Source organism: Gymnoscopelus braueri, assembly GCF_963280865.1.
Source record: "Gymnoscopelus braueri genome assembly, chromosome: 15".
NCBI lineage: Eukaryota > Metazoa > Chordata > Actinopteri > Myctophiformes > Myctophidae > Gymnoscopelus > Gymnoscopelus braueri.
Genome location: NC_137620.1, coordinates 9,686,793 through 9,706,217, shown reverse-complemented (window position 1 = coordinate 9,706,217; position 19,425 = coordinate 9,686,793). Strand labels below are relative to the sequence as shown.

Here is a 19,425-nt window from a genome sequence, read left to right as displayed (position 1 = left end):
ACTTTTGGTTTTGCCCCCCCCCCCCTCCCTCCAGTCCAGAGTTGTATTTTTAAGTAGCCCCCCCCCAAAGCACCTGTGGAGACGCTGCAAGACGTTATAATAACTGCTTCGTTTGGGGATCAATTGTTAAATAATTCTCTAATCGTTTTGGGACGGGGTTGAATAACGTCAAAAACAGCTGAGCAGCGCCTAAATGTTGTGGAATTATAGACTACTACTGCTGCATGTCAATTTAACAATTGGCGTGAGAAAATGCGTTTACAAGTGTCAAAAACATAAATAAAACAATTAAAAACCCAAGACTTTTAGGGGAATTAGGCTACTGCACAGTAAAATGCATGTTCATTTAACAATTCAATTCAGACTGAGGAGCTTTAAATTGGCGTGAGAAAGCACAGGCCTACGTTTACATTGCATGAATAAAACAATTAGAAACTATTAAAATATATGTATCCTACCTACAATTGAAGGGTAGCCTAATGCACTGTTTCCCAAAGAGTGGGACGGGACCCATATGTGGGTCGCGATTAACTTCATATTTTGTTTCCTACACTAGATTTTCAAAAGATTTTCAAAAAATGAAATACAATTTGTAAGTTAAAAACAAAATTCAAACGTTTTTCAAAATAATTCCATAAAAAATGTGAGGGGGGAAAAATGGGTCGGGACCCATTGGGTCACGAACATTTTCTTTTGGGTCACAACAAGTAACTATCCCTTCATATTTGTTTCCTACATTTAGTTTTTAATTGTTTCAAAACATTTTCAAAAGACATTCCGAAAAAATGCTAAATCTTTATGAATTAAAAACTAATTCAAAGATTATTTTTTTTTCAAAAGAATGTCATAAAATTATAAGAAAATCCAAGAAATTCCATAAATTTTTATGGAACTTTTTTTTTTAAGAAGTAGTGAAAATTTGCCCCGCGTTGTGAGCTTGTAGATATTTTCACTAGTTTGCAAACATCTGATTCTCTTTTGGGTCTTGAGCTAAAAAGTTTGGGAACCACTGGCCTACAATGTGTATCACCATATTGCAACTTGGGAAAACTGCCTTACAAAACCACAAATGTTCATTTAATTGTACTCTCTCTTTGTTTACAAATTTAACCAAATGGACCCATAAGTGTCCTTTATTTGGTTATACAAATGGGTAAATTAAGTGATTTTACTAATAGGCTATATATCACTTATCTCTGCTTTGACTATAATCAACTCAAGGGACCCAGTGCATGTCAGAGCTACTGAATATAGCATGGAAACCAAATGACTGGGGCTCAAAAAGCCTATTTATTAGGTTGAATCGACTTCTCCACTAATCTGTCCATTATTTAAAGATGGTCATTGATGTCCATTCATTAAAAGTAAGTAAGTGCCCCCTGGGAAAATAGCCTGACCTAGGCTATTCTTTTGTATTCTAGAATATAGAATACAAAAGAATATTATGATCTCTCCGCTATAAATAATCTATAGGCAAAATCTATAGGCAACTTAAAATAGGCTGCTCCAACATGGGTTGCATGTATGTAAATAAGAATGAATCAAAATACAAGTTTATTGTTTTTGCTTTTTATTAATATTTTGTTTTGTCAACGTTTTTTTTTAAATCAAAAAAGGATTAAGACTCTTAGTATAAGAGCCTAAAATAATTTCATACAACTATTTACATGAACGCTGGGAGCTTGACATCTTACAATGTTTACACACAAGTATTAACATATTCTAAAAATAGAAATACAAGTCAAAAATAATAAAATAAAATGAAAAGTTAATTTTTCAAAACACTTGGATTGCAATGTAAACACTTAAGCATAATTTTTTTTTTCTGATAACCTAAGAATTATGAAAGACCATAGAAGGGCTTTCACAAATATCAGGTGACTACAAAATTCCCTTTTTATTTTTCCCTCTCTCCCCCCAAGGCATCCAAGTTCTGGTTAGTTAGTACAGTGGTTCTCAACCTTTTCAGGCCGCGACCCCCCAAAATAATCATATATGAACTGGGGACCCCCACCCTAACAAGCACTTGTTAGGGTGGGGGTGTAGGAGTTGAGGCATTACATTTTCGGTTCCACAGATAAAGTAAAAATAGCTGATCTACAAGCTTACAACGCCTCGCGAGTTTGTAGGTCGGCTATTCTTTTGTGCCTTTTTCTTATAGACAATTTGGCGAATGTTTGACCAGTTTATATAGTATATTTTGTTGATTACTTTTGATGCAGTAATGCTCTTCTTTTCGAGGTATGGGGACACCCCCCAAATTATGTGACGACCCCCCCCGGAGCTCCCGACCCACAGGCTGAGAACCACTGAGTTAGTAGTGGATTGCACACAACCAAAAAAAAAGGGAAGTGTCCCAGTAAGAATATTTAAAACATGTTCCACATGCTCAAATAAACGTGTTCATTTATCCAAAATGTACAAATTAAGTTCCCCCTTTGAAGTCTAATAGCAGCAACTGTGGACTGTTTGACGGTCAATTTATACTTTGTCGTGCGTCGAAAATAGCCAATCTGCAAGCTTATAAAGTGAAAGCTTGTATAGGCCATTTTCGCCATGCAACACGCTCAGTACGGTGGAGCATAAATTAAAACGCGACTGAGTTTTGAAGATAGAAACACTTTAACTTTGAAAAACTGATTAGGCAAAATCTGAACTTTTAGGCCCAAGTGTGGTCTGAAAAAGAAAGAAAGAAAACAGATGCAGATTTCAAACAATTCGCAGTCCCCTTCATTTGTGGTCAAATGAAATGGCTTGAAAGAAATGGATAGGTCCTAAAAAAAAAAGTAAGTAATGTTACATTGTTTAATTCAGTTGTGCTCTGAAAAAAACCAAAGCTAAACTTTTCATGTTCTGTTTGAAGTAAAAACAAATTTTACGGGAATGCAGCATTGAATACAAAATGTTTATTGTGTTAATCAAGGATTCAAACCATAAGAAACATAAGCAACGCCTGCTTAGTGCAGGGAACAGACAACAGTGGAATTAAAATGAAGAGCAACTTGGGGTGCTGCCGGCTGGGACAACAAAAAAACACAACAAAAAGAACATTTTACACAAAACAAACAAATTCAACCTAGTAGACTATAATTGTGCTGCACATTTAAAACTCAGTGGCAGCAGAAAAGATCAGTAGTCAATCTTTCCCACTCAAACATTAAACTTGTCATTATGGTGTCGAGTGTCAGAGTACCAGTTATCTATAGTAACTTCTAATCGTGCACCACTAGTGAATATCAGAACACACTTGGCATTCTTAAAATCCTATGTTTCAGTGGTTCTCAACTTTTTAATGTCAAAGACCCCTATAACTCTGAGAGTGTACAAATGGAACAAAATGGACCCGTAAGGGTCCATTTGGTTAGATTTGTGCACTCTCAGAGTTAGCGCTGTAAGGATCCAATTGCGAACCCCCTCAATGAACCCTGAGGGTCCCTGGACCCCACTTTGAGAACCACTAGATTAGTTTTCCATTGGATACAGTGACGATTGTCCAACAGGCTTTTCTTTTACCATGTCCTCCAACGCGATTGAGTTGTTTATAATCACAAAAATATACTATATATAAAATAGCACTTTAGTCAACCAAAAGAGTTCAAAGCACAGAGTTCAAACTTGTAAAAAATATATATTTCTTGTCATTCAAGTTCTGTTGGTTCCCTGCTCCCTCTTTGCATCCAACAGCGAGCAAAAACAGTCAAATCCTTAGTGTTAATTTACCTCAAGTAGGAAAGGCAACCTTGCACTACAGCACAAGGTGAGAAGTTAACCCACAGAATTAGATAACACTAGGGATGCTTCTCAACATGCAAAACTGACAATACTCGAGTTGCACATGGAACCAAATGGACCCTTAAATGTCTATAAACCAACACGATTTGATAACAAATCTGAACAAGCTGCGATCCTCCCCTCATACAGGATGATGTATTGATCCTATAGGTTCACAGAACTTCTACATTCCTTGGCAAACAGACTCTTAGGGGTCCATCTGGTCCCATTTGTACACCTTCAGAGTTAAATTGAACACTGAGGATTTTACGGTGTAATGAGCAGCTGCTATTGAGCTCTTGGAAGAGGGACCACCCTCCGTACCCACCCCCCCAAACTCATCTGGCCCGAACATCGGACCACCGGAATCCTGGAGGGTCACGTGATTTGCATGTCACGGGCCCGGAGGTTTGAACCGGTTGACCTGGTTCGCATAAAGAGTTTTTTTTGCGGGTGCTCTAGGGCTAGTGGTTCTCAAAGTGGGGCTAAAAGTATTGCTAAAGTGACAAACAAACTGGACCTTTACAAGTCTGTAACTCAGTGAGTGTACGAATGGAGCCGAATAGACCCATAAAAGTCCATTCGGTTCCATTTCATACACTTTCCGAATTACGGGGGTCGGCGGCCCCCCCTAATGCACACAAAACGGGGGGGGGGGGGCTTTGAAATTAAAAGGGTTGAGAACCACCACTGCCATAGGGGTGCATCTGCTGGGGTGTCAGGACTTCTGGGGGTACCGATGACGACTGACGCTACGCTGAAACAGACACTAGAGATAAGTTTCACCCCATAGCTCTCCCTGACCGTACAAATGTAAAAAAAAATAAAAAAGGGAAAGACTATAAAAACTGACATCTTGTCAGCATGTGTGCCCGTTATCCAACACTGCTGACAAGGACCTCAATGTCACACGTCCTGTGTGACGAAGCGAGGGGTTTAGGGACGACTAGGTACGACTGTACATGGAGTAATATTTGGAGGACCCGGGCCTTGTCATAAGTGCCGACACGAGGCATCATCAACAGGCATTTGTGTGAATAGGAGCGAGTTCACAAATACAAGACAAAATGACAACATCTGTACACGAAAACAAAGTCACTAACTATGTACAGAAGTCCTTCATGCAGGGATGTCCATTTGACCGTATAGGCAGGCGAAGAGTTTCTGCTGGCCGTGTGTGTCTGTCTAGCGGGGCTGGATGTTAAGTCTTACATAAACATGAAGAGGTAGAAAAATAGCCTTTTATTTAAAAGAAAAAATTGTCACTGCTTGCAATACCACGGTGTGTGTGTAGTGTTTGTCATGCGTCTTATGCGCAACGCACAAGCGTGTGTGTGTATGTACATCCTTACATTTCTCACGCATCCACACAGCCTTCAGTCTAGTGTCACAAAACTGTCCCAAAAAAAATGTGCCTCGGTGGGGAACTGTCCCTTATCCACTCCCACTGCCCCCTTTCCCTCCCCTCGTTCCGTACGCAAACGAAACGAACGCACAGTCCAGTCTTCATTCCCAGTGCTCCCAACAACCATCATCTCCTCCTCCTCTTCAGATGTGCGTGAGTGGGACGGTCCCACTGAGGTAGTGCTGCTGGACGCTGGTGTATCCCCGCTGTGCCCCCGTGGGGTCGCCGGCATCCCCTCCGGGGATGTACATGCTGATCATGTCCCTCATGTCCCTAATGTCGCCCTGCATGGGCCCTCTGTGGTGGCTGGGGGTGCCCGTGGGAGGAGAGTGGGAGTGGGAGACGGGCTCGGGTTTGACCATGGACATGGTGACGGGGCTGGGCTGCTGAGGGCTGCTGCTGTACGACATGGGGCTGTTGGAAGAGGAAGAGAAAGAGTTTTAGACTTTATATACAAGAACACACAAGTTTTATACTTTGTTGTATGACAGTGGCGCTCAACAATGGCCGAACTATAAGCTTGTAGATTGGCAATTTTCACCTATAATGACATGCTGCAACAGAGACACCAGGTTTAAAGTTGGTTAAGTCAAATGATATAAGATTTCGTAAATGTGCCTTGATAGAACACTTCTAACCACTAAAACTAAATGACATCCAGAATAAAAAGTAACATGAGTACACTACGAGTTAAATAACACTCTGGATTTTACAGTATATGTAGCCCAACACATGCCCTGGTTAGAGAGGACGTGAACTGGGTGCCATACCTGTGGCTCTGACCATAAGAATGCTTTTGAACCACAAGTAATAAAAGGGCATTAGTGATTGAGCGAATCGAAATTCTGGATACATAAGTGAAGATGCAGGAAAGCTTGTTATTCAGATCAGCACTGGAGTTATCGATGAGAAACCAACAGTGTACCACAAGACCAAAAGACTCGACCCAGACAACTTTTAGATGACCCTTCATGATAAAAGGTAATGCATTTGCATTGAGGCTGTAGACTGACTTAAATATTGTACTAAGAACTTTACTGAGGACCCAGCAGTGTACAACTTCAAATTGACAAGGGAATGTTAATTTATTTATTGTAATAATTATCAATTTGATTTGTCTCATTGATAAGTAAAAGAAGCGTGTTGGGAGTAATTACTTCACTCAAGACGAATTTCTTTTAACCTAAAAGTGTTAGTTTAAAAAGTCACATTTCCTTTCTGTAGATACAATACAGAAACACCCTTTTTTCTTTTTAAGTAACTCCTTGCCTTGAGCAAACACAAAATCAACATTGTTCCCGAACCGTGTTTAAGACAATCCAAAGCAACCGCAACCATTTCTCAGTGGAAGGAAGTCAGGGCTTGCCCAGGAACGGAAGAGCCCAATTCTGCATGAGCGTGCCTTCCTGGCTTAAGCGTGCCAACTACTCACTCCGCTTCACACAAAAGCCACAGGCTGGTGAGCAGTGGTGGAAAGTAACCAAGTACATTTACTCAAAGTACTGTTAAAAAAAAAAAGTTCTACTCCACCTACATAGGCAAACATTGTATGTTTTACTCTACTGCAATTAATTGTTTGACAGTTTCTTTGCCGGTTTAGTACAAAACATACGAACTAAAAAAGCCCAATGTTATACTTTGGCCATTTAAAAATAGCCGATCTACAAGCTCACAACGCGTCACAGTCCAATACATTGTGAGCTTACATTGTGATCTGCTAGTTTCAAACACAATTTAAACTACCAACAAGTTGTTGTTGGAAGTCTAAGTATTTTGATGCGTCCCAGGTAAAAAATATAAATACAATACTTCTACTTATAACATAGTATTTCTACGTTGTGGTATTGCTACTTTTACTTTAAAAAAAAAAAACACTCCCTTGGTGAGTCAGTGTGTTTGAGCAGACTGCGGTGCATTCAGTTCCCAACCAGCAAACACAGATTAATCATAATGAGAGCCGTACACCTGCGTGCTCAGACATACAAAAGGAAGGGATCAGGGAGATCGAGCCCCGTTGCATATTTGACTGATCTTGGGATCAGCGCTGGCCTAGTTTACACCGCCACCTGCAAACCTGCTGTTTTTCCCACCGTCGCAGACACCTCGTCTTTTCAACGCCGTCTAAAAGCACAGATAGCTCGGGATTTGGGATTTATTTACTTAAGCGTGTTTAGACAGCAAGTGAAAAGATTTGACTTTGAGCAGGTTTTTTGCAAAACAACTTAGAGCCAAGCCAAGAATCACTATAGCGTGCATCATGGTTATGTTTTTAGCTCAACAATGTTTTTTGTAAGTGGTACTTGAGGCATGGTTCCTTTTTTTAACGCCGTTGTTTCTCAATCTGTGGCTCTGGGGCCCGCGAGAGGGCCGCCGAATGTTCCCCACAGCGTTGTGGACAAAGAACTACTTTAATGTTGCGTTTTTTTTAATAACGTAGTTCCTAAACCACATGGACATCCTATTATTCTGGGGCAGAACATCCAGCCATAATAGCAGATCTACAAGCTTCACAATGCTATGCAACATGAAGGCGTTGTGAGCTTGTAGATCTGCCATTTTCAGCCAAGATATTTAAGTGTAGAACGAAAACAGGAGGGAACAGAGCCCTGCTGTGGGGGACCCCAGTCAACTAAGTAGATGGGTCAAGTGGTTAATTTTGTGTTATTTAATAACCTGAACTTCCTTCATGCTCTGAGCAGAATTCAGCTTTGAGGTCAAAATTAGCTGTGAACCTCTTGTCAAGTTATTAGCACCTAAAATGGCTATAAGACCTGCACCCCCACATGGGGTTTAAATTAGCCTGATTCTCAACAAGGCTCAACTCCATTCGGGGTCCAAAGCTTGGAGAAGCACTCAGGCGATATCTATCCATCACGGTGGAATCTGTTGCTTTACATGTGGCATCGACTTCGTGCACAGCGCTTGGGACAGGGGACAAGCCCAAACAAGTTTGACTAGTACCAGCATAACTTGGAACCCAAACATATACTACTTCTTAATCACATCTTTGCCATCTTAAAATCATGAATTTGTAAAAAGACTAAATAACATTTAAGTCTTAAAACTAGCCTTTTTGATGATACAGTGAACATAATCTTTACATTTCTGTCAACATTTCGCGTGGAGAGACTGGAGACCCCCCCTCCCCGTTGACCGTGTGACGTCATTTAGTCCTGAAAAAAGAAACTTTTCACAGAGGCGTAGCAAGGCATTCTGGGTAGGGTAAAGGACCACACACCAAGTTCTCCTGGCCACTGATGCTGTGCAGGGAATTGAACCAACACTCCTCACTACCGTAAACAAGTCTACATAGAAAACTAATAAATAAGATGTTATAAGATTCTACTCATGCTGGTGTTTACCAAAAGTTTGAGTTAATAAAAAAAAAATGTGTTAGCAATTATTGGTTATTAGAAGGCTACTTTCAGTCCTAGTCGGAATGTATTAATTTATTCAGTTATTTGTTTTGGGTATAATATATTATTTTATTACTATATTTTATATAGTCTATTTTAGATTTCAAATAACTTTTAGCATCTGTAATCAGTCATGTTAATTGTATACATTACTAGTGTTTAAATTAAAATGTTGATACATGTGATCTTAAAGCTATTACCAACAACATTTAAACTTTGACATTCTGAAGGGAAACCTAATTAAATTGACATGTCAATAATGGAGGAAATCCAATTTGGTGGCAAGCAGTGAGAATATCATCAGATTGACAACTAAATATTTACCATTTAATTATTCTTTAGAGAGGGTTGTCAAATTGATCAAATGAAGAACAACCTCCATAGAAATTTACGAAGGTCTAATGACTTTGCTAAATATATTTGCATGCATTTAATTTCAGTCAAAAATATGGCCCAGCTTCACAAAAGTAACTTGTGCTGCATATAGAAAATGGGTCCTGTTGGTATGAAAATAACTAATTTGGTCATACATCAACATATTCATTAGCTACTGTCCACTGTTTAATTGAAATAATTTAACATGTCAAAAGCTTTTTTTTGGGAAGGGTTTTTCCCCCTTTCCTGCAAGAAAATGTTAATGCTATGAAAAGTTAGGCCCAATCTAAATTGAGATTAGCCCTTGAAGTTCATATTTTAGGCAGAGGTTGATCTGTATTTAAAATGTACACAAGACATTATTACGCAAACTGGCTGCACCTGTAGAACCTGAACTCAGACAATGTTCTTGCCGCTTATAATGACCAGTTCTGGAATAACTAAATTGGCAACACCACCCAGGAATGTTCAGCACACACACCCAGGCCTGGGAATAACAGCGTTATTTGCACAGCACTTTACTTTTCTTTACTTGACAAAATGACAAAGTGCTATCATGCATCCAAGAGGCCCAATTTCAGAAAAGGGTTGGCCCAAAAAAAAAGTGCTCCCTCAATCAAGCCCCATTTCAATTTAGCGAAAATAGCCGATCTACAAGCTCACAGCAAGTCTTGATGCAATGCATTGTGAGCTTGTAGATCGGCTTATTTTCCACATTTTCCTGTGTGTCACTCACATGTAGTAGGCTAGCTGGACGGCCGTGGGTTCGGGTTGAGAAGCACTCAGATCAGATCTACAGTCAGATTAATTTGCAAAGACAAATGTATCAAATAACTGAATTTTCGGTTAGAAATCGAACACTGGGACCCCAAACAACACCCTTGCACTTAGCCGCAAGCAACTCTTAGATTCTTTTTTCAATATCTGGAATCTAGAGTTGCAATATAAACCCTTGACAGCCCATACATCCAAACAGAAAAGTCCCATCTGCTTGTATTAATTAAACAACGTTATACTCGCCAACATTGCAGCTGTACGGAAAGCTTGGATTATCCTCCTATCTGCAAAGTTTGTGTTTCATAAAAATCCACTGTAGACATGTTTTGAGCTACTTTCTGTCAATACATTCCGTGCAGGTGATTATTTTTGTAAGTGTCATAGAGTTTGGAAGCGCTCGTTTTCAATAACGCAACGTCCTGCTGCCTCCTGCCTGATGTGACATACTTCATACCACCTACAGGTGGTATGAAGTATGTAAGGACAGGTGAGTGATTTCCAAGGAGCGCTTCCAAACTCCAACATTAGAAAACTTATCACCTGTACAGAATTTATTGAGAGAAAGTAGCACATAACATATGGTGGATTTTCATGAAACAAAAAAACTTTGCAGATAGAAAGAGGACAATCCAAGCTTTCCATACAGCTGCAATGTTGGTGAGTTTAATGTAATTTAATACAATCAGATCTGACTTTTCAGTTTGGATGTATGGGCTGTCAATGGTTGGGTATTGCAACTCTAGCTTCCAGATATTAAAACATAGGATCTAAGAGTTGCTTGCGGGCGGCTACAATCAATCAAACAATTTTCTACGAATCTACGATTCTCACCTGTAGGAGTTGGCCCCGTTCATGTAGTTCTGCGCCGCCATGGCGGCAGGTGGGTACTGGAGGGCCGACAGGTCGTAGCGGTGCAGCTGCTGCGTGTAGCCCAGCGCCTCCGGTCCCTGCATGCCGGCGTAACCCCCCGCGGGGCCCCAGCCGTAGCTGTCCATCCTGGGGCTCCCGGGATGGGAGCCTCCCTGGGCCGCGGCGGCCGCCAGCAGCCCGCCGGCGGACAGCGGGTACTTCATGCCCTGCTGGCCCCCCTGCATGCCGTCCTTCTTCAGCAGCGGCTTGGTCTTGCGCCGCGGCTTGTACTTGTAGTCCGGGTACTCCTTCATGTGGACGGCGCGCAGCCGCTTGGCCTCGTCGATGAACGGCCGCTTCTCGGCGTCGGTCAGCAGCTTCCACTCGGCGCCCAGCCGCTTGCTGATCTCCGAGTTGTGCATCTTGGGGTTCTCCTGGGCCATCTTCCGCCGCTGGCCGCGGGACCACACCATGAAGGCGTTCATGGGCCGCTTCACCTTGTCCATGGGGTCCACGGCCGGGGGGCCGCAGGACGCCGTCTTGGAGCCCGGGTGCTGGGAGGTCATGTTGCCCCCGCCGGGGATCATGGTGACCGGGGACATGCCCTGCTGCTGGCTCTGGTGCTGCTGGCCGGGCTTCAGCTCGTGCTCCATCATGCTGTACATGTTCATTTTACGTTGGTTAAAGTGGATAAAACCAAGTTAAAAGAGAAAAGAAGAGCCTTTAAAAGTCGCCTGGTTTACCTGGCGACTTTGTGGCCAGGTGTTCCCACAGAGCGCTCACCGGCTGTTCCGAATCAACTAATTAAATCTTTTAAGGACACCTGCCAACAAGACGATATAGCAATAGAATGATTCGAAATTCAACAAAGAATTGTCGAATCTTGCGTTAAAAGAGTAAACCCGCTTCGATACGGAGAATTAAAATAGCTAAAAAGTCATGAGAAAGCTGAGTTAAAGCGACAGTCAGTGATTCATCGGGGTGAGAAGACAGAAGTATAAACCACTTGTTGCAGCTCCAAGTCAGACTGAATGGAACCTCGTGTTGACACAGAAAGTTGTTCTCTTTCTCTCGTGCGCTCGCTCCCGCCGCCGACCAATGGGAGAGCGAGCTCCACCGTGCGCGCGCGTGCTCATTTGCATGTGAAAAGAGGGGGGGGGGCGGGACGGTTGAGAGAGAGAGAGAGAGAGAGAGGGGAGCACTTGTTGATGGAGAGAGAGGATAGGCGACCAATTGAGAAAAGTTTCATTTGAGAGAAAGAGAATTAATTTGGTTGTTTTGTCTTTGAAGTGGTTTCTGTGATTATCTCGGGTGAAATTATTGGTCTTATAGAATGTTTATTTGACCAGGCTGTTGATGATTTTGTCATATTTATGATTTTGACATTTAACACAACACTGACCAAACTTTATATATCTATTTTGGGAGTGACATTGATTAATTATGCGTCCTCTCTAGCCTACAGTGCCATCACCAAGGCAAATTTGTAGATTTTTATTATTATTACAAAAGATAACCGCTTCAGCCCTATATACATTTCAGCCATTTGAGAATAGCAGCTCTACATGCGACACATTGTGAGCTTGTAGATCTGCTATTTTGAAAACTTGTGAAATGGGACCTTGTGCATAATGAGTACTTTTACTTTTGGTACCTTACATACATTTTGATGCCAATACTTTTGTACTTTTGAATTCCAGACTTTTGCTTGTAACAGAGTATTTCTACATTGCAGTATTGATACTTTAAGTGATAAGTAAAACATGTGAGTACTTTTTCCACCACTGGTGTCCATAATCGATTGGCCCTTACATTAGCTACTTCAGACATGAACTCGCTAACAAAAGTAGGCTGCTCATTAGAAGTCCATAGAGGGGAAAAAGGTAATTTTTTCAGCAAACGAATTAACTTGTTGTGTCTGCGATTTTTTTTCGAGCCGTCTGACCCATCCTTTCAGCGTGATTGTCTTGAAGATGTGTCTTTATACATGGGGTATTGATTCGGGTACAATAGAGGCCAGAATTACTTTAGGGCTCCGTGAGAATAAGAAGGAAGAGGTCTGTTGGTTTGGCCAAATAGGCCTTTTATTATGCTGCCCTAACCAAGGTCTTTGTTAAGAATAGTGGTTTCCCCCAAAAACCCCTTTCTCCATTACCCCCTGGTGGAAAGCAGATATGCTGGGTCTCATTTTCCTGTCCTGACTCTCAAGTAGTTGGAGTTTATTTATGGTAAACATTGCAGTCTCATTAAGTGCAGATTTATCAGTGACAATCATTTGGGAGTTTCAAAGGTGTTTGTTCCTTCTTAAGGCTGATATAAATCTTGGTGTGGTCACTACTTAAGTCAGTTTGTCTATCAGTGAGAGAAGTGTTAAATTCAACTCTGTGAGTGTGTGCATTTATAAACACTTGTAGTGCTTGCAAGGTGATTTTTTTACACCTAGGCCAGTTACATCAATGCTACAGTTGTTTTAACTGTAACATTGACTGTTTAACTGTTTGAATGGGCATATGATTTTAACATCACTCATTACTTTTTAGTTTTTGTGTATAAACTAATCCATTGTTTCCTTACTATAACAATGGATATGGTGGTGGCAAAAACAACTTATTTTTGGGGGTGATGGCTGATTACTTGGCCTTTACTTTTAAGTGGCAAAAACAACTTCTTTTTGGGGGGTGATGGCTGATTACTTGACCATTAGCTTGAAGTGGATGATTAGCTGTTAGTGAATTGTTGCCACTGATTCAACAATCAATCAAGACTTTAAAGTGATCGCCAATGATTAAACAGCCGGTGACATGAGTCACTTTGACTTGAGTCAGGTCTTGAAAGCCTAAGGCGGCATCCTTTATGTCCATTTAGGTCAGAGTGTATAGGAACAGCATCAGAGTTCATTTAACACTTTTGATAAGACAACACGGTACAATCCTCCGTACTAATTTGTCCATTCTTAACTCTGGGAGGGTAGAAATGTAACCATTACATTCTCAAAGTTAAATTAAAACACACTTTTATGGTGAAACTGTTCCTTTCCCACTCTAAATGATTGTCACAGAAAGCAGAACTGAGAAATAATGTATTTCCAGTATGCAAGACATGCAGTAACAGGACAAATCAACTTCACATTTGATAATATCAGCCTTCAATATCCTTCTATATCCAATATACCACACACAGTGCAGTAGTGTGTACATCAGTATTTCTGTGCAGAAACATGCAAAGGTCACCGCTTTTATGTCAGAGAAGTAAAAGATTTACTCTGCATAGTGTAACACCAAACTGCAATGGAGACTGTTTTGATAGTTTCATTAAGTAAACTTGTAGCACCTTCCAATTACAGAAATGAAAGGTGTAAGTGTGTGTGTGTGTGTGTGTGTGTGTGTGTGTGTGTGTGTGTGTGTGTGTGTGTGTGTGTGTGTGTGTGTGTGTGTGTGTGTGTGTGTGCGCGCGCGCACATGCGCGTGTGTGTGCGTGTGTGTGTCAAGCTAATGACGACACTCTACTGACACAAATTGTCACAGGAAACCATGGACACCAGCCGAGACAGAGCAACCATGCAAAGCACAGGTGGCACTTTCTTTAACACCCTCTCTCTCTCTCTCTCTCTCTCTCTCTCTCTCTCTCTCTCTCTCTCTCTCTCTCTCCCTCTGTCTGTCTCTCTCACACACACACACACACACACACACACACACACACACACACACACACACACACACACACACACACACACACACACACACACACACAATGACACAGGTGAGTTTCACCTGACAAACAGGTGTCGTTCACCACTCTTCACATTGGTTAGTGTGAGAACTGTAACGTGCGTGTGACGAAAAAAGTAAAAGAGGAGGGCTACAGCGTTCTTAAAGTCAGTGAAGGATAAAAACAGTGTAAGAAAAACGTATGCCATCTGGACGAAGACACAGAACTTTGAAATGGCGTATCGCTGATACGATGGTTCTGTGTATACTGGGGACTTCATGTATTGTCTTGGTGTTATGTTGTAATAATTCCTTTTTTTAACAGGTCGTTCAATTAAGTCCTTGCGGTCTTGTTTCCAATGAGAACCTGTGAGCAATTAGGGGTTAAGAGTCTTGCTCAGGGACAAATTTCATTTCATCGACACATATGCTGGCGTGGCCTGGAATCGAACCTGGGGCAACCAGGGCCTCTGGCTCCCTAGGCGGGCTCACTAACCACTCAGCTATGGCCGCCCCATGGTGTGCCATATGGTAGTGGTTTTCAAACCTTTTCATGTCAAGGGCCCCCCAAAATTAGATGTATTTGGCGGTGGACCCCCATCTCAAAACCTCCCCCAGCAGCATAGGTTTGAGTTACAAATGTTCCCTTTAAAAATACATATATTCAAAGTTTTTCACAAATATTCACGATTTCTCAAAAATAGCAGATCTACAAGCTCCTAGCGCGGCAATCTGTGCTATATTATTATAACTGAAGTGCTCTTTGATCAAAAAAATGTGGGGAGTCTTCAGAATCATATAAGATAAAAAACCAGGGCACTCTTCCAAAAAAAAGTTTAAAAAGCTTTAATATAAAGATTATATATCATCATTGAACAAATTATAAAAAACAATCCAACATGGACTTTTATGGACTTATTCAGGACTTATTCAGGTCATGCAGAAAGGAAGACATAGGCTACACAAGTCTATATCGTCTCTGTCATTATATCCAAAACTGTTCAAAAAACTTAAACATAGCAAAATGAGCAGATCTACAAGCTCAAATGCGGCTTACGGATCTGCTACTTTTGATGCTTTTGTGTGGCGCTGTAGTATGATCAAGTAGGGCATTAATTTACGAAAAAACACAGAAAGTTAGAATATGGAGATAAGAGGTTTCTGCCCGACTACAACTATATATAGACTTGTGTATGTGTGTGTGTGTGTGTGTGCGTGTCGAAATGTTTCTTAAACCCTATCTACCTAATTGTTAGTGTCCTTCAGGGGTCTGTACTAGTTGGACTTGGGACCCCTACTTTTTTCCCTCTACACACCAAATGTCTTCACTCTTCACCATTCTACGAGTTGCAGATCTGCTAATTTCACCGAAAATTTGCCCCCCTGAGTGGCTATAATAGGGTTCATCTGGTTAGAGTTTTCCTAATCAACTTCTGGTAAACATAATGTCTGTTAACCAAGTCATCTGAGTTATACAGAGGACACAGGTGTGTGACGTCTGCAAGGCTCGTGTTTGCGTGTGAGACATGCAGAGAGTGTGAGCAGGTGTGTGTGTGTGTGTGTGTGTGTGTGTGTGTGTGTGTGTGTGTGTGTGTGTGGCGGAGCAGGGTGCAGGTGTTGGTGATTGACAGTGACGCCCTGACGCCAATCAACCAGGCGATTGTGGGGCTCCACTCTCCCGTTTCCGTCTCCAAGACAACCCCCTTTGGAATCTTTTCCAAAACTTCCCTCCGCCCCTCCCTCCCCCCCCCCCTCTCTCTCTCTCTCTCTCCCTCCTTTTTATATTCACTTTTGCCTGCTCGGGTTTTTTCCTCTCTCTCCCTTTTTTTTCTTTCTTTTTGAAAAACAACTTGCCAACCTCAGAGCATCTGACACACACACACACACACACACACACACACACACACACACACACACACACACACACACACACACACACACACACACACACACACACACACACACACACATATGCATACACACACGCATATGCATACACACACACGCATGCATGTGCATACACACCCTCACCCTATACACACACATGCATACACATAAACACACACACAGACATGCATATGCATGCACACTCAAACAGACACACACATACATGCATATGCATGCGCGCACTTAAACAGGAACACACACACACACACGCGAGTGCACGCGCACGCGCACACACACACACACACACACACACACACACACACACACACACACACACACACACACACACACACACACACACACACACACACACACACACACTCTCTCTCTCTCTCTCTATCTTTCTCTTTCTTTAGCAGACAGACACAAACAAAACACAGAAGCGGCATAACTTTCTCCTCTCTTCAACTCTCTCTCTCTCTCCCTCCATCACACACACATACGCGCACCACCCAGCACTTTTGTGCGTGCTCTCTCTCTCTCTCTTAGTCCTCTCCTTTGTCCGTGTGAAATCCCTGTTTTCCAGTCCTTCAAAGTGAAGTCGGACAGCAGCAAGTTACAACAGGGTTTTTTTTTTCTCTCCTCTCTCTCTTCTCGTTCCTGGCTCGGCACAAAGCAGCAGCCACTCTCGCCCATTGTGCCCTCGCCTCTGGCTCATACTAATGGCCATGTTGCTCACCACCTGGGCCTTTGTCTCCTCTGTTTACTATTAAAAAAAAGAGACGCCACTAATCGCTTAAATGTGGGTTTCACTCACATTTGGAGGCTTATACATATGTGGCGTACAATGGGTGCACTGGATACTCTGTCTATTAGTCCTGTATTAATAGGTAAGAGCCACTGACTGAGGTTTTGGGGTGGATTGTTTTTCTGTGAAACTGAAACCATCTGGTTTATAGACTATGAGGTCTGCTATGGAAATTAATAACAGCAAGTCATTTACTTGCAGTGGCTCTCAAACTTTTTTTTTAATGTCAAGGACCCCCCCCCCAATGGATATGTATTTGACCACGGAACCCCATCGGAAAATAATATGTTGTACCAGAGACCCCCATTCAAGATTTGTGTTGTTAAAATGATTTAAAAGTATTCCAAATTTTTCACATTTTCTTTTTTGAAAATAGCAGACCTACAAGCTCACAACAGCTCACAATCGGCTATTTTCAAATGGCTATTCTTCTATAAGGGTTAAAGTGGTTGAACCGATTTTTTTAAAATGCTATATTGACTAATTTAGCTGGGGACCCCTTCAAGGACCCCTGGGGGTCCCCGGTCCGGACCCCACGCTGAGAACCAGTAGGGTTAGACTATGGGGCTTGTTATGTAAATTAATTACAGTAGCAAGTAATTTACTGCATTACCTTTAATGCTGTTGTGTTGAAGTCTAGTATGGCTTTTAAACCACTTAAAACCTAGTTAACCGATACTGTATAGGCCTACTGTTGCTGACCGGAGTGCCCCAGGGCTCTGTTAGGGCCCCCTCCTGTTTTCCCTCCAGAAAATAGCCGATGTACAAGCTCACAATTTATTGCAACGTGATGCACTGAGAGACAGTAGACACTAGACAGTGATGTAAAGTAACTAAGTAAGTACTGTACTTAAGTGTAATTTTTTAGATATTTTTTTACTTACTGGAGTATTTCCAGTTTTCAGTACTTTTACTTCTACTCCACTACATCTCGGAGGCAAATATTGTACTTTTACTCCGCTACAAGTTTTTTTTTTTTTTCTTTAGTGACTAGTTACTTTGCAGATATAAATTATTATATTATAAAACATACTGTACATTAACCACTTTAGCCCTATTTTATACATAGGCTATTTGAAAATAGCAGATCTACAAGCTCACAACGCGTCACGATGCGACACGTTGCCAGCTTGTAGATCTGCTATTTTCAAACATTTTAGTACTTTTACTTTTGTTACTTTAAGTATATTTTAATGCCAATACTTTTGCACTTTTACTCAAGTAACATTTTGAACACAGGCCTTTTACTTGTAACAGAGTATTTTCATATTGTCGTATTGCTACTTTTACTTAAGTAAAATATCTGAGTACTTCTTCCACCACTGATAGTAGACCTACTATTTTCACTCAACGTTCGCCCCCCAGAATAGGGATTATGGGGACGCTAGGGTTCATGTGGTCTACTAGGCCCTTTTGTTTTCTTTCTACACACTCTTCACTGTAGTTTGTAGATTAATATACACTATCAGTGCCATGCAGTCTTGTGTCATCATGACTAATGTAACATACTTTGCTATTTCCATGTATTTATTAATCTTTTTTTGCTCTACTATCCTTAATTATCTCTTGTTATTATTGCTGCTACAATGTTGAGGAGCCCTTGTACTTGTAACAATAAAACTCTTGAATCTTGAATCTTGTTTTGGTGATAGTGATGTTTTAAAACAAAAACCTTTTTGTTAAAAAGTTAAAGCTCTATATTCTGATAGGTCTCCCTCTTCCAGTCTCTCCGGCGCTTTAATAAACAGAAAATATTTTTTTCCAGGTGTTTCTTTGTGTCATCACGTCCAGTTTCACATGATTATACCCCGTAACCTGTATGAGTTCTCCCTCTCCTGATTGGATCAAATTGGTATTCCGACCTAAAAAAGCATTTTCAGAGACAGGGAGACACCTGTTACTGAACAAACACAATAGCAATGGCACTATCAGAATATAGAGCTTATTTTAACATTTACAACAATTACCTACTGCACCTTGAAATGTTACTCCAGAATTTACTGTGTATACTTTGAATTGGCCAGATGCTGTGCATATTTTGTCATTCACAAAAGTCAATCAAACTTTATAGCAGTTACAAAGTAAAAGAGTGGGGGAAATTCTGCTTTGTGCAAGCTCTCAATATTGCAGTTAAGGGTGTAAAAATATAAGAGAGAATAGAGGAAATTAAACAAAGTGCATAAAAATAGCAGCAGGTATTATTGTAGGTTATAGGTTATAAGTGAACTTAAAGAAATCCAACAACATTGTTATGAGAACTAATCTACCGATTTCACAACTGAGCTTGCAAAAACGTGTCTGTGTGAGTGTATTGAAATAATGATGTCAAACCATAGGCCTAATAGCACTCCTTTTTAAATCCCACAATATGGAAAGTGTGCATTAATTAGCCTACAGTCTATACAACACAGCTGTCTTTTGGCTTCGGTT

The 19,425-nt window shown here is 41.2% G+C and overlaps 2 protein-coding genes across 3 annotated transcripts in view; both read right to left on the bottom strand.

Moving 5' to 3' along the window:
* sh3tc1 (SH3 domain and tetratricopeptide repeats 1) overlaps positions 1–19,425 on the bottom strand; it is a 254,841-nt gene that overhangs the window by 12,004 nt on the left and 223,412 nt on the right. The window lies entirely within an intron of this gene.
* On the bottom strand, positions 2,892–11,620 carry LOC308102092 (transcription factor Sox-19a-like). Of its 2 annotated transcripts, XM_080451691.1 has the most exons (3): positions 10,576–11,620; positions 9,704–9,760; positions 2,892–5,590 (listed from the first exon to the last, which is right to left on the bottom strand). In XM_080451691.1, the coding sequence occupies exons 1-3, from the start codon at positions 11,262–11,264 to the stop codon at positions 5,320–5,322; spliced, it is 1,017 nt and encodes a 338-aa protein (XP_080307817.1). In that variant the 5' UTR covers positions 11,265–11,620; the 3' UTR covers positions 2,892–5,319. The 2 variants fall into 2 exon arrangements, with proteins under 2 accessions (XP_080307817.1, XP_080307818.1); XM_080451692.1 differs by lacking the exon at positions 9,704–9,760.

Coding starts and splice junctions, on each gene's coding strand:
- LOC308102092 (XM_080451691.1), bottom strand. CDS start 11,264: ATGAACATGTACAGCATGATGGAGCACGAGCTGAAGCCCGGCCAGCAG. Junction 9,761..10,575: donor AACGGGGCCAACTCCTACAG/GTGAGAATCGTA, acceptor ATCTGACTGTAG/ATCTGATCTGAGTGCTTCTC. Junction 5,591..9,703: donor GTCCAGCTAGCCTACTACAT/GTGAGTGACACA, acceptor CTCTTCCAACAG/CCCCATGTCGTACAGCAGCA.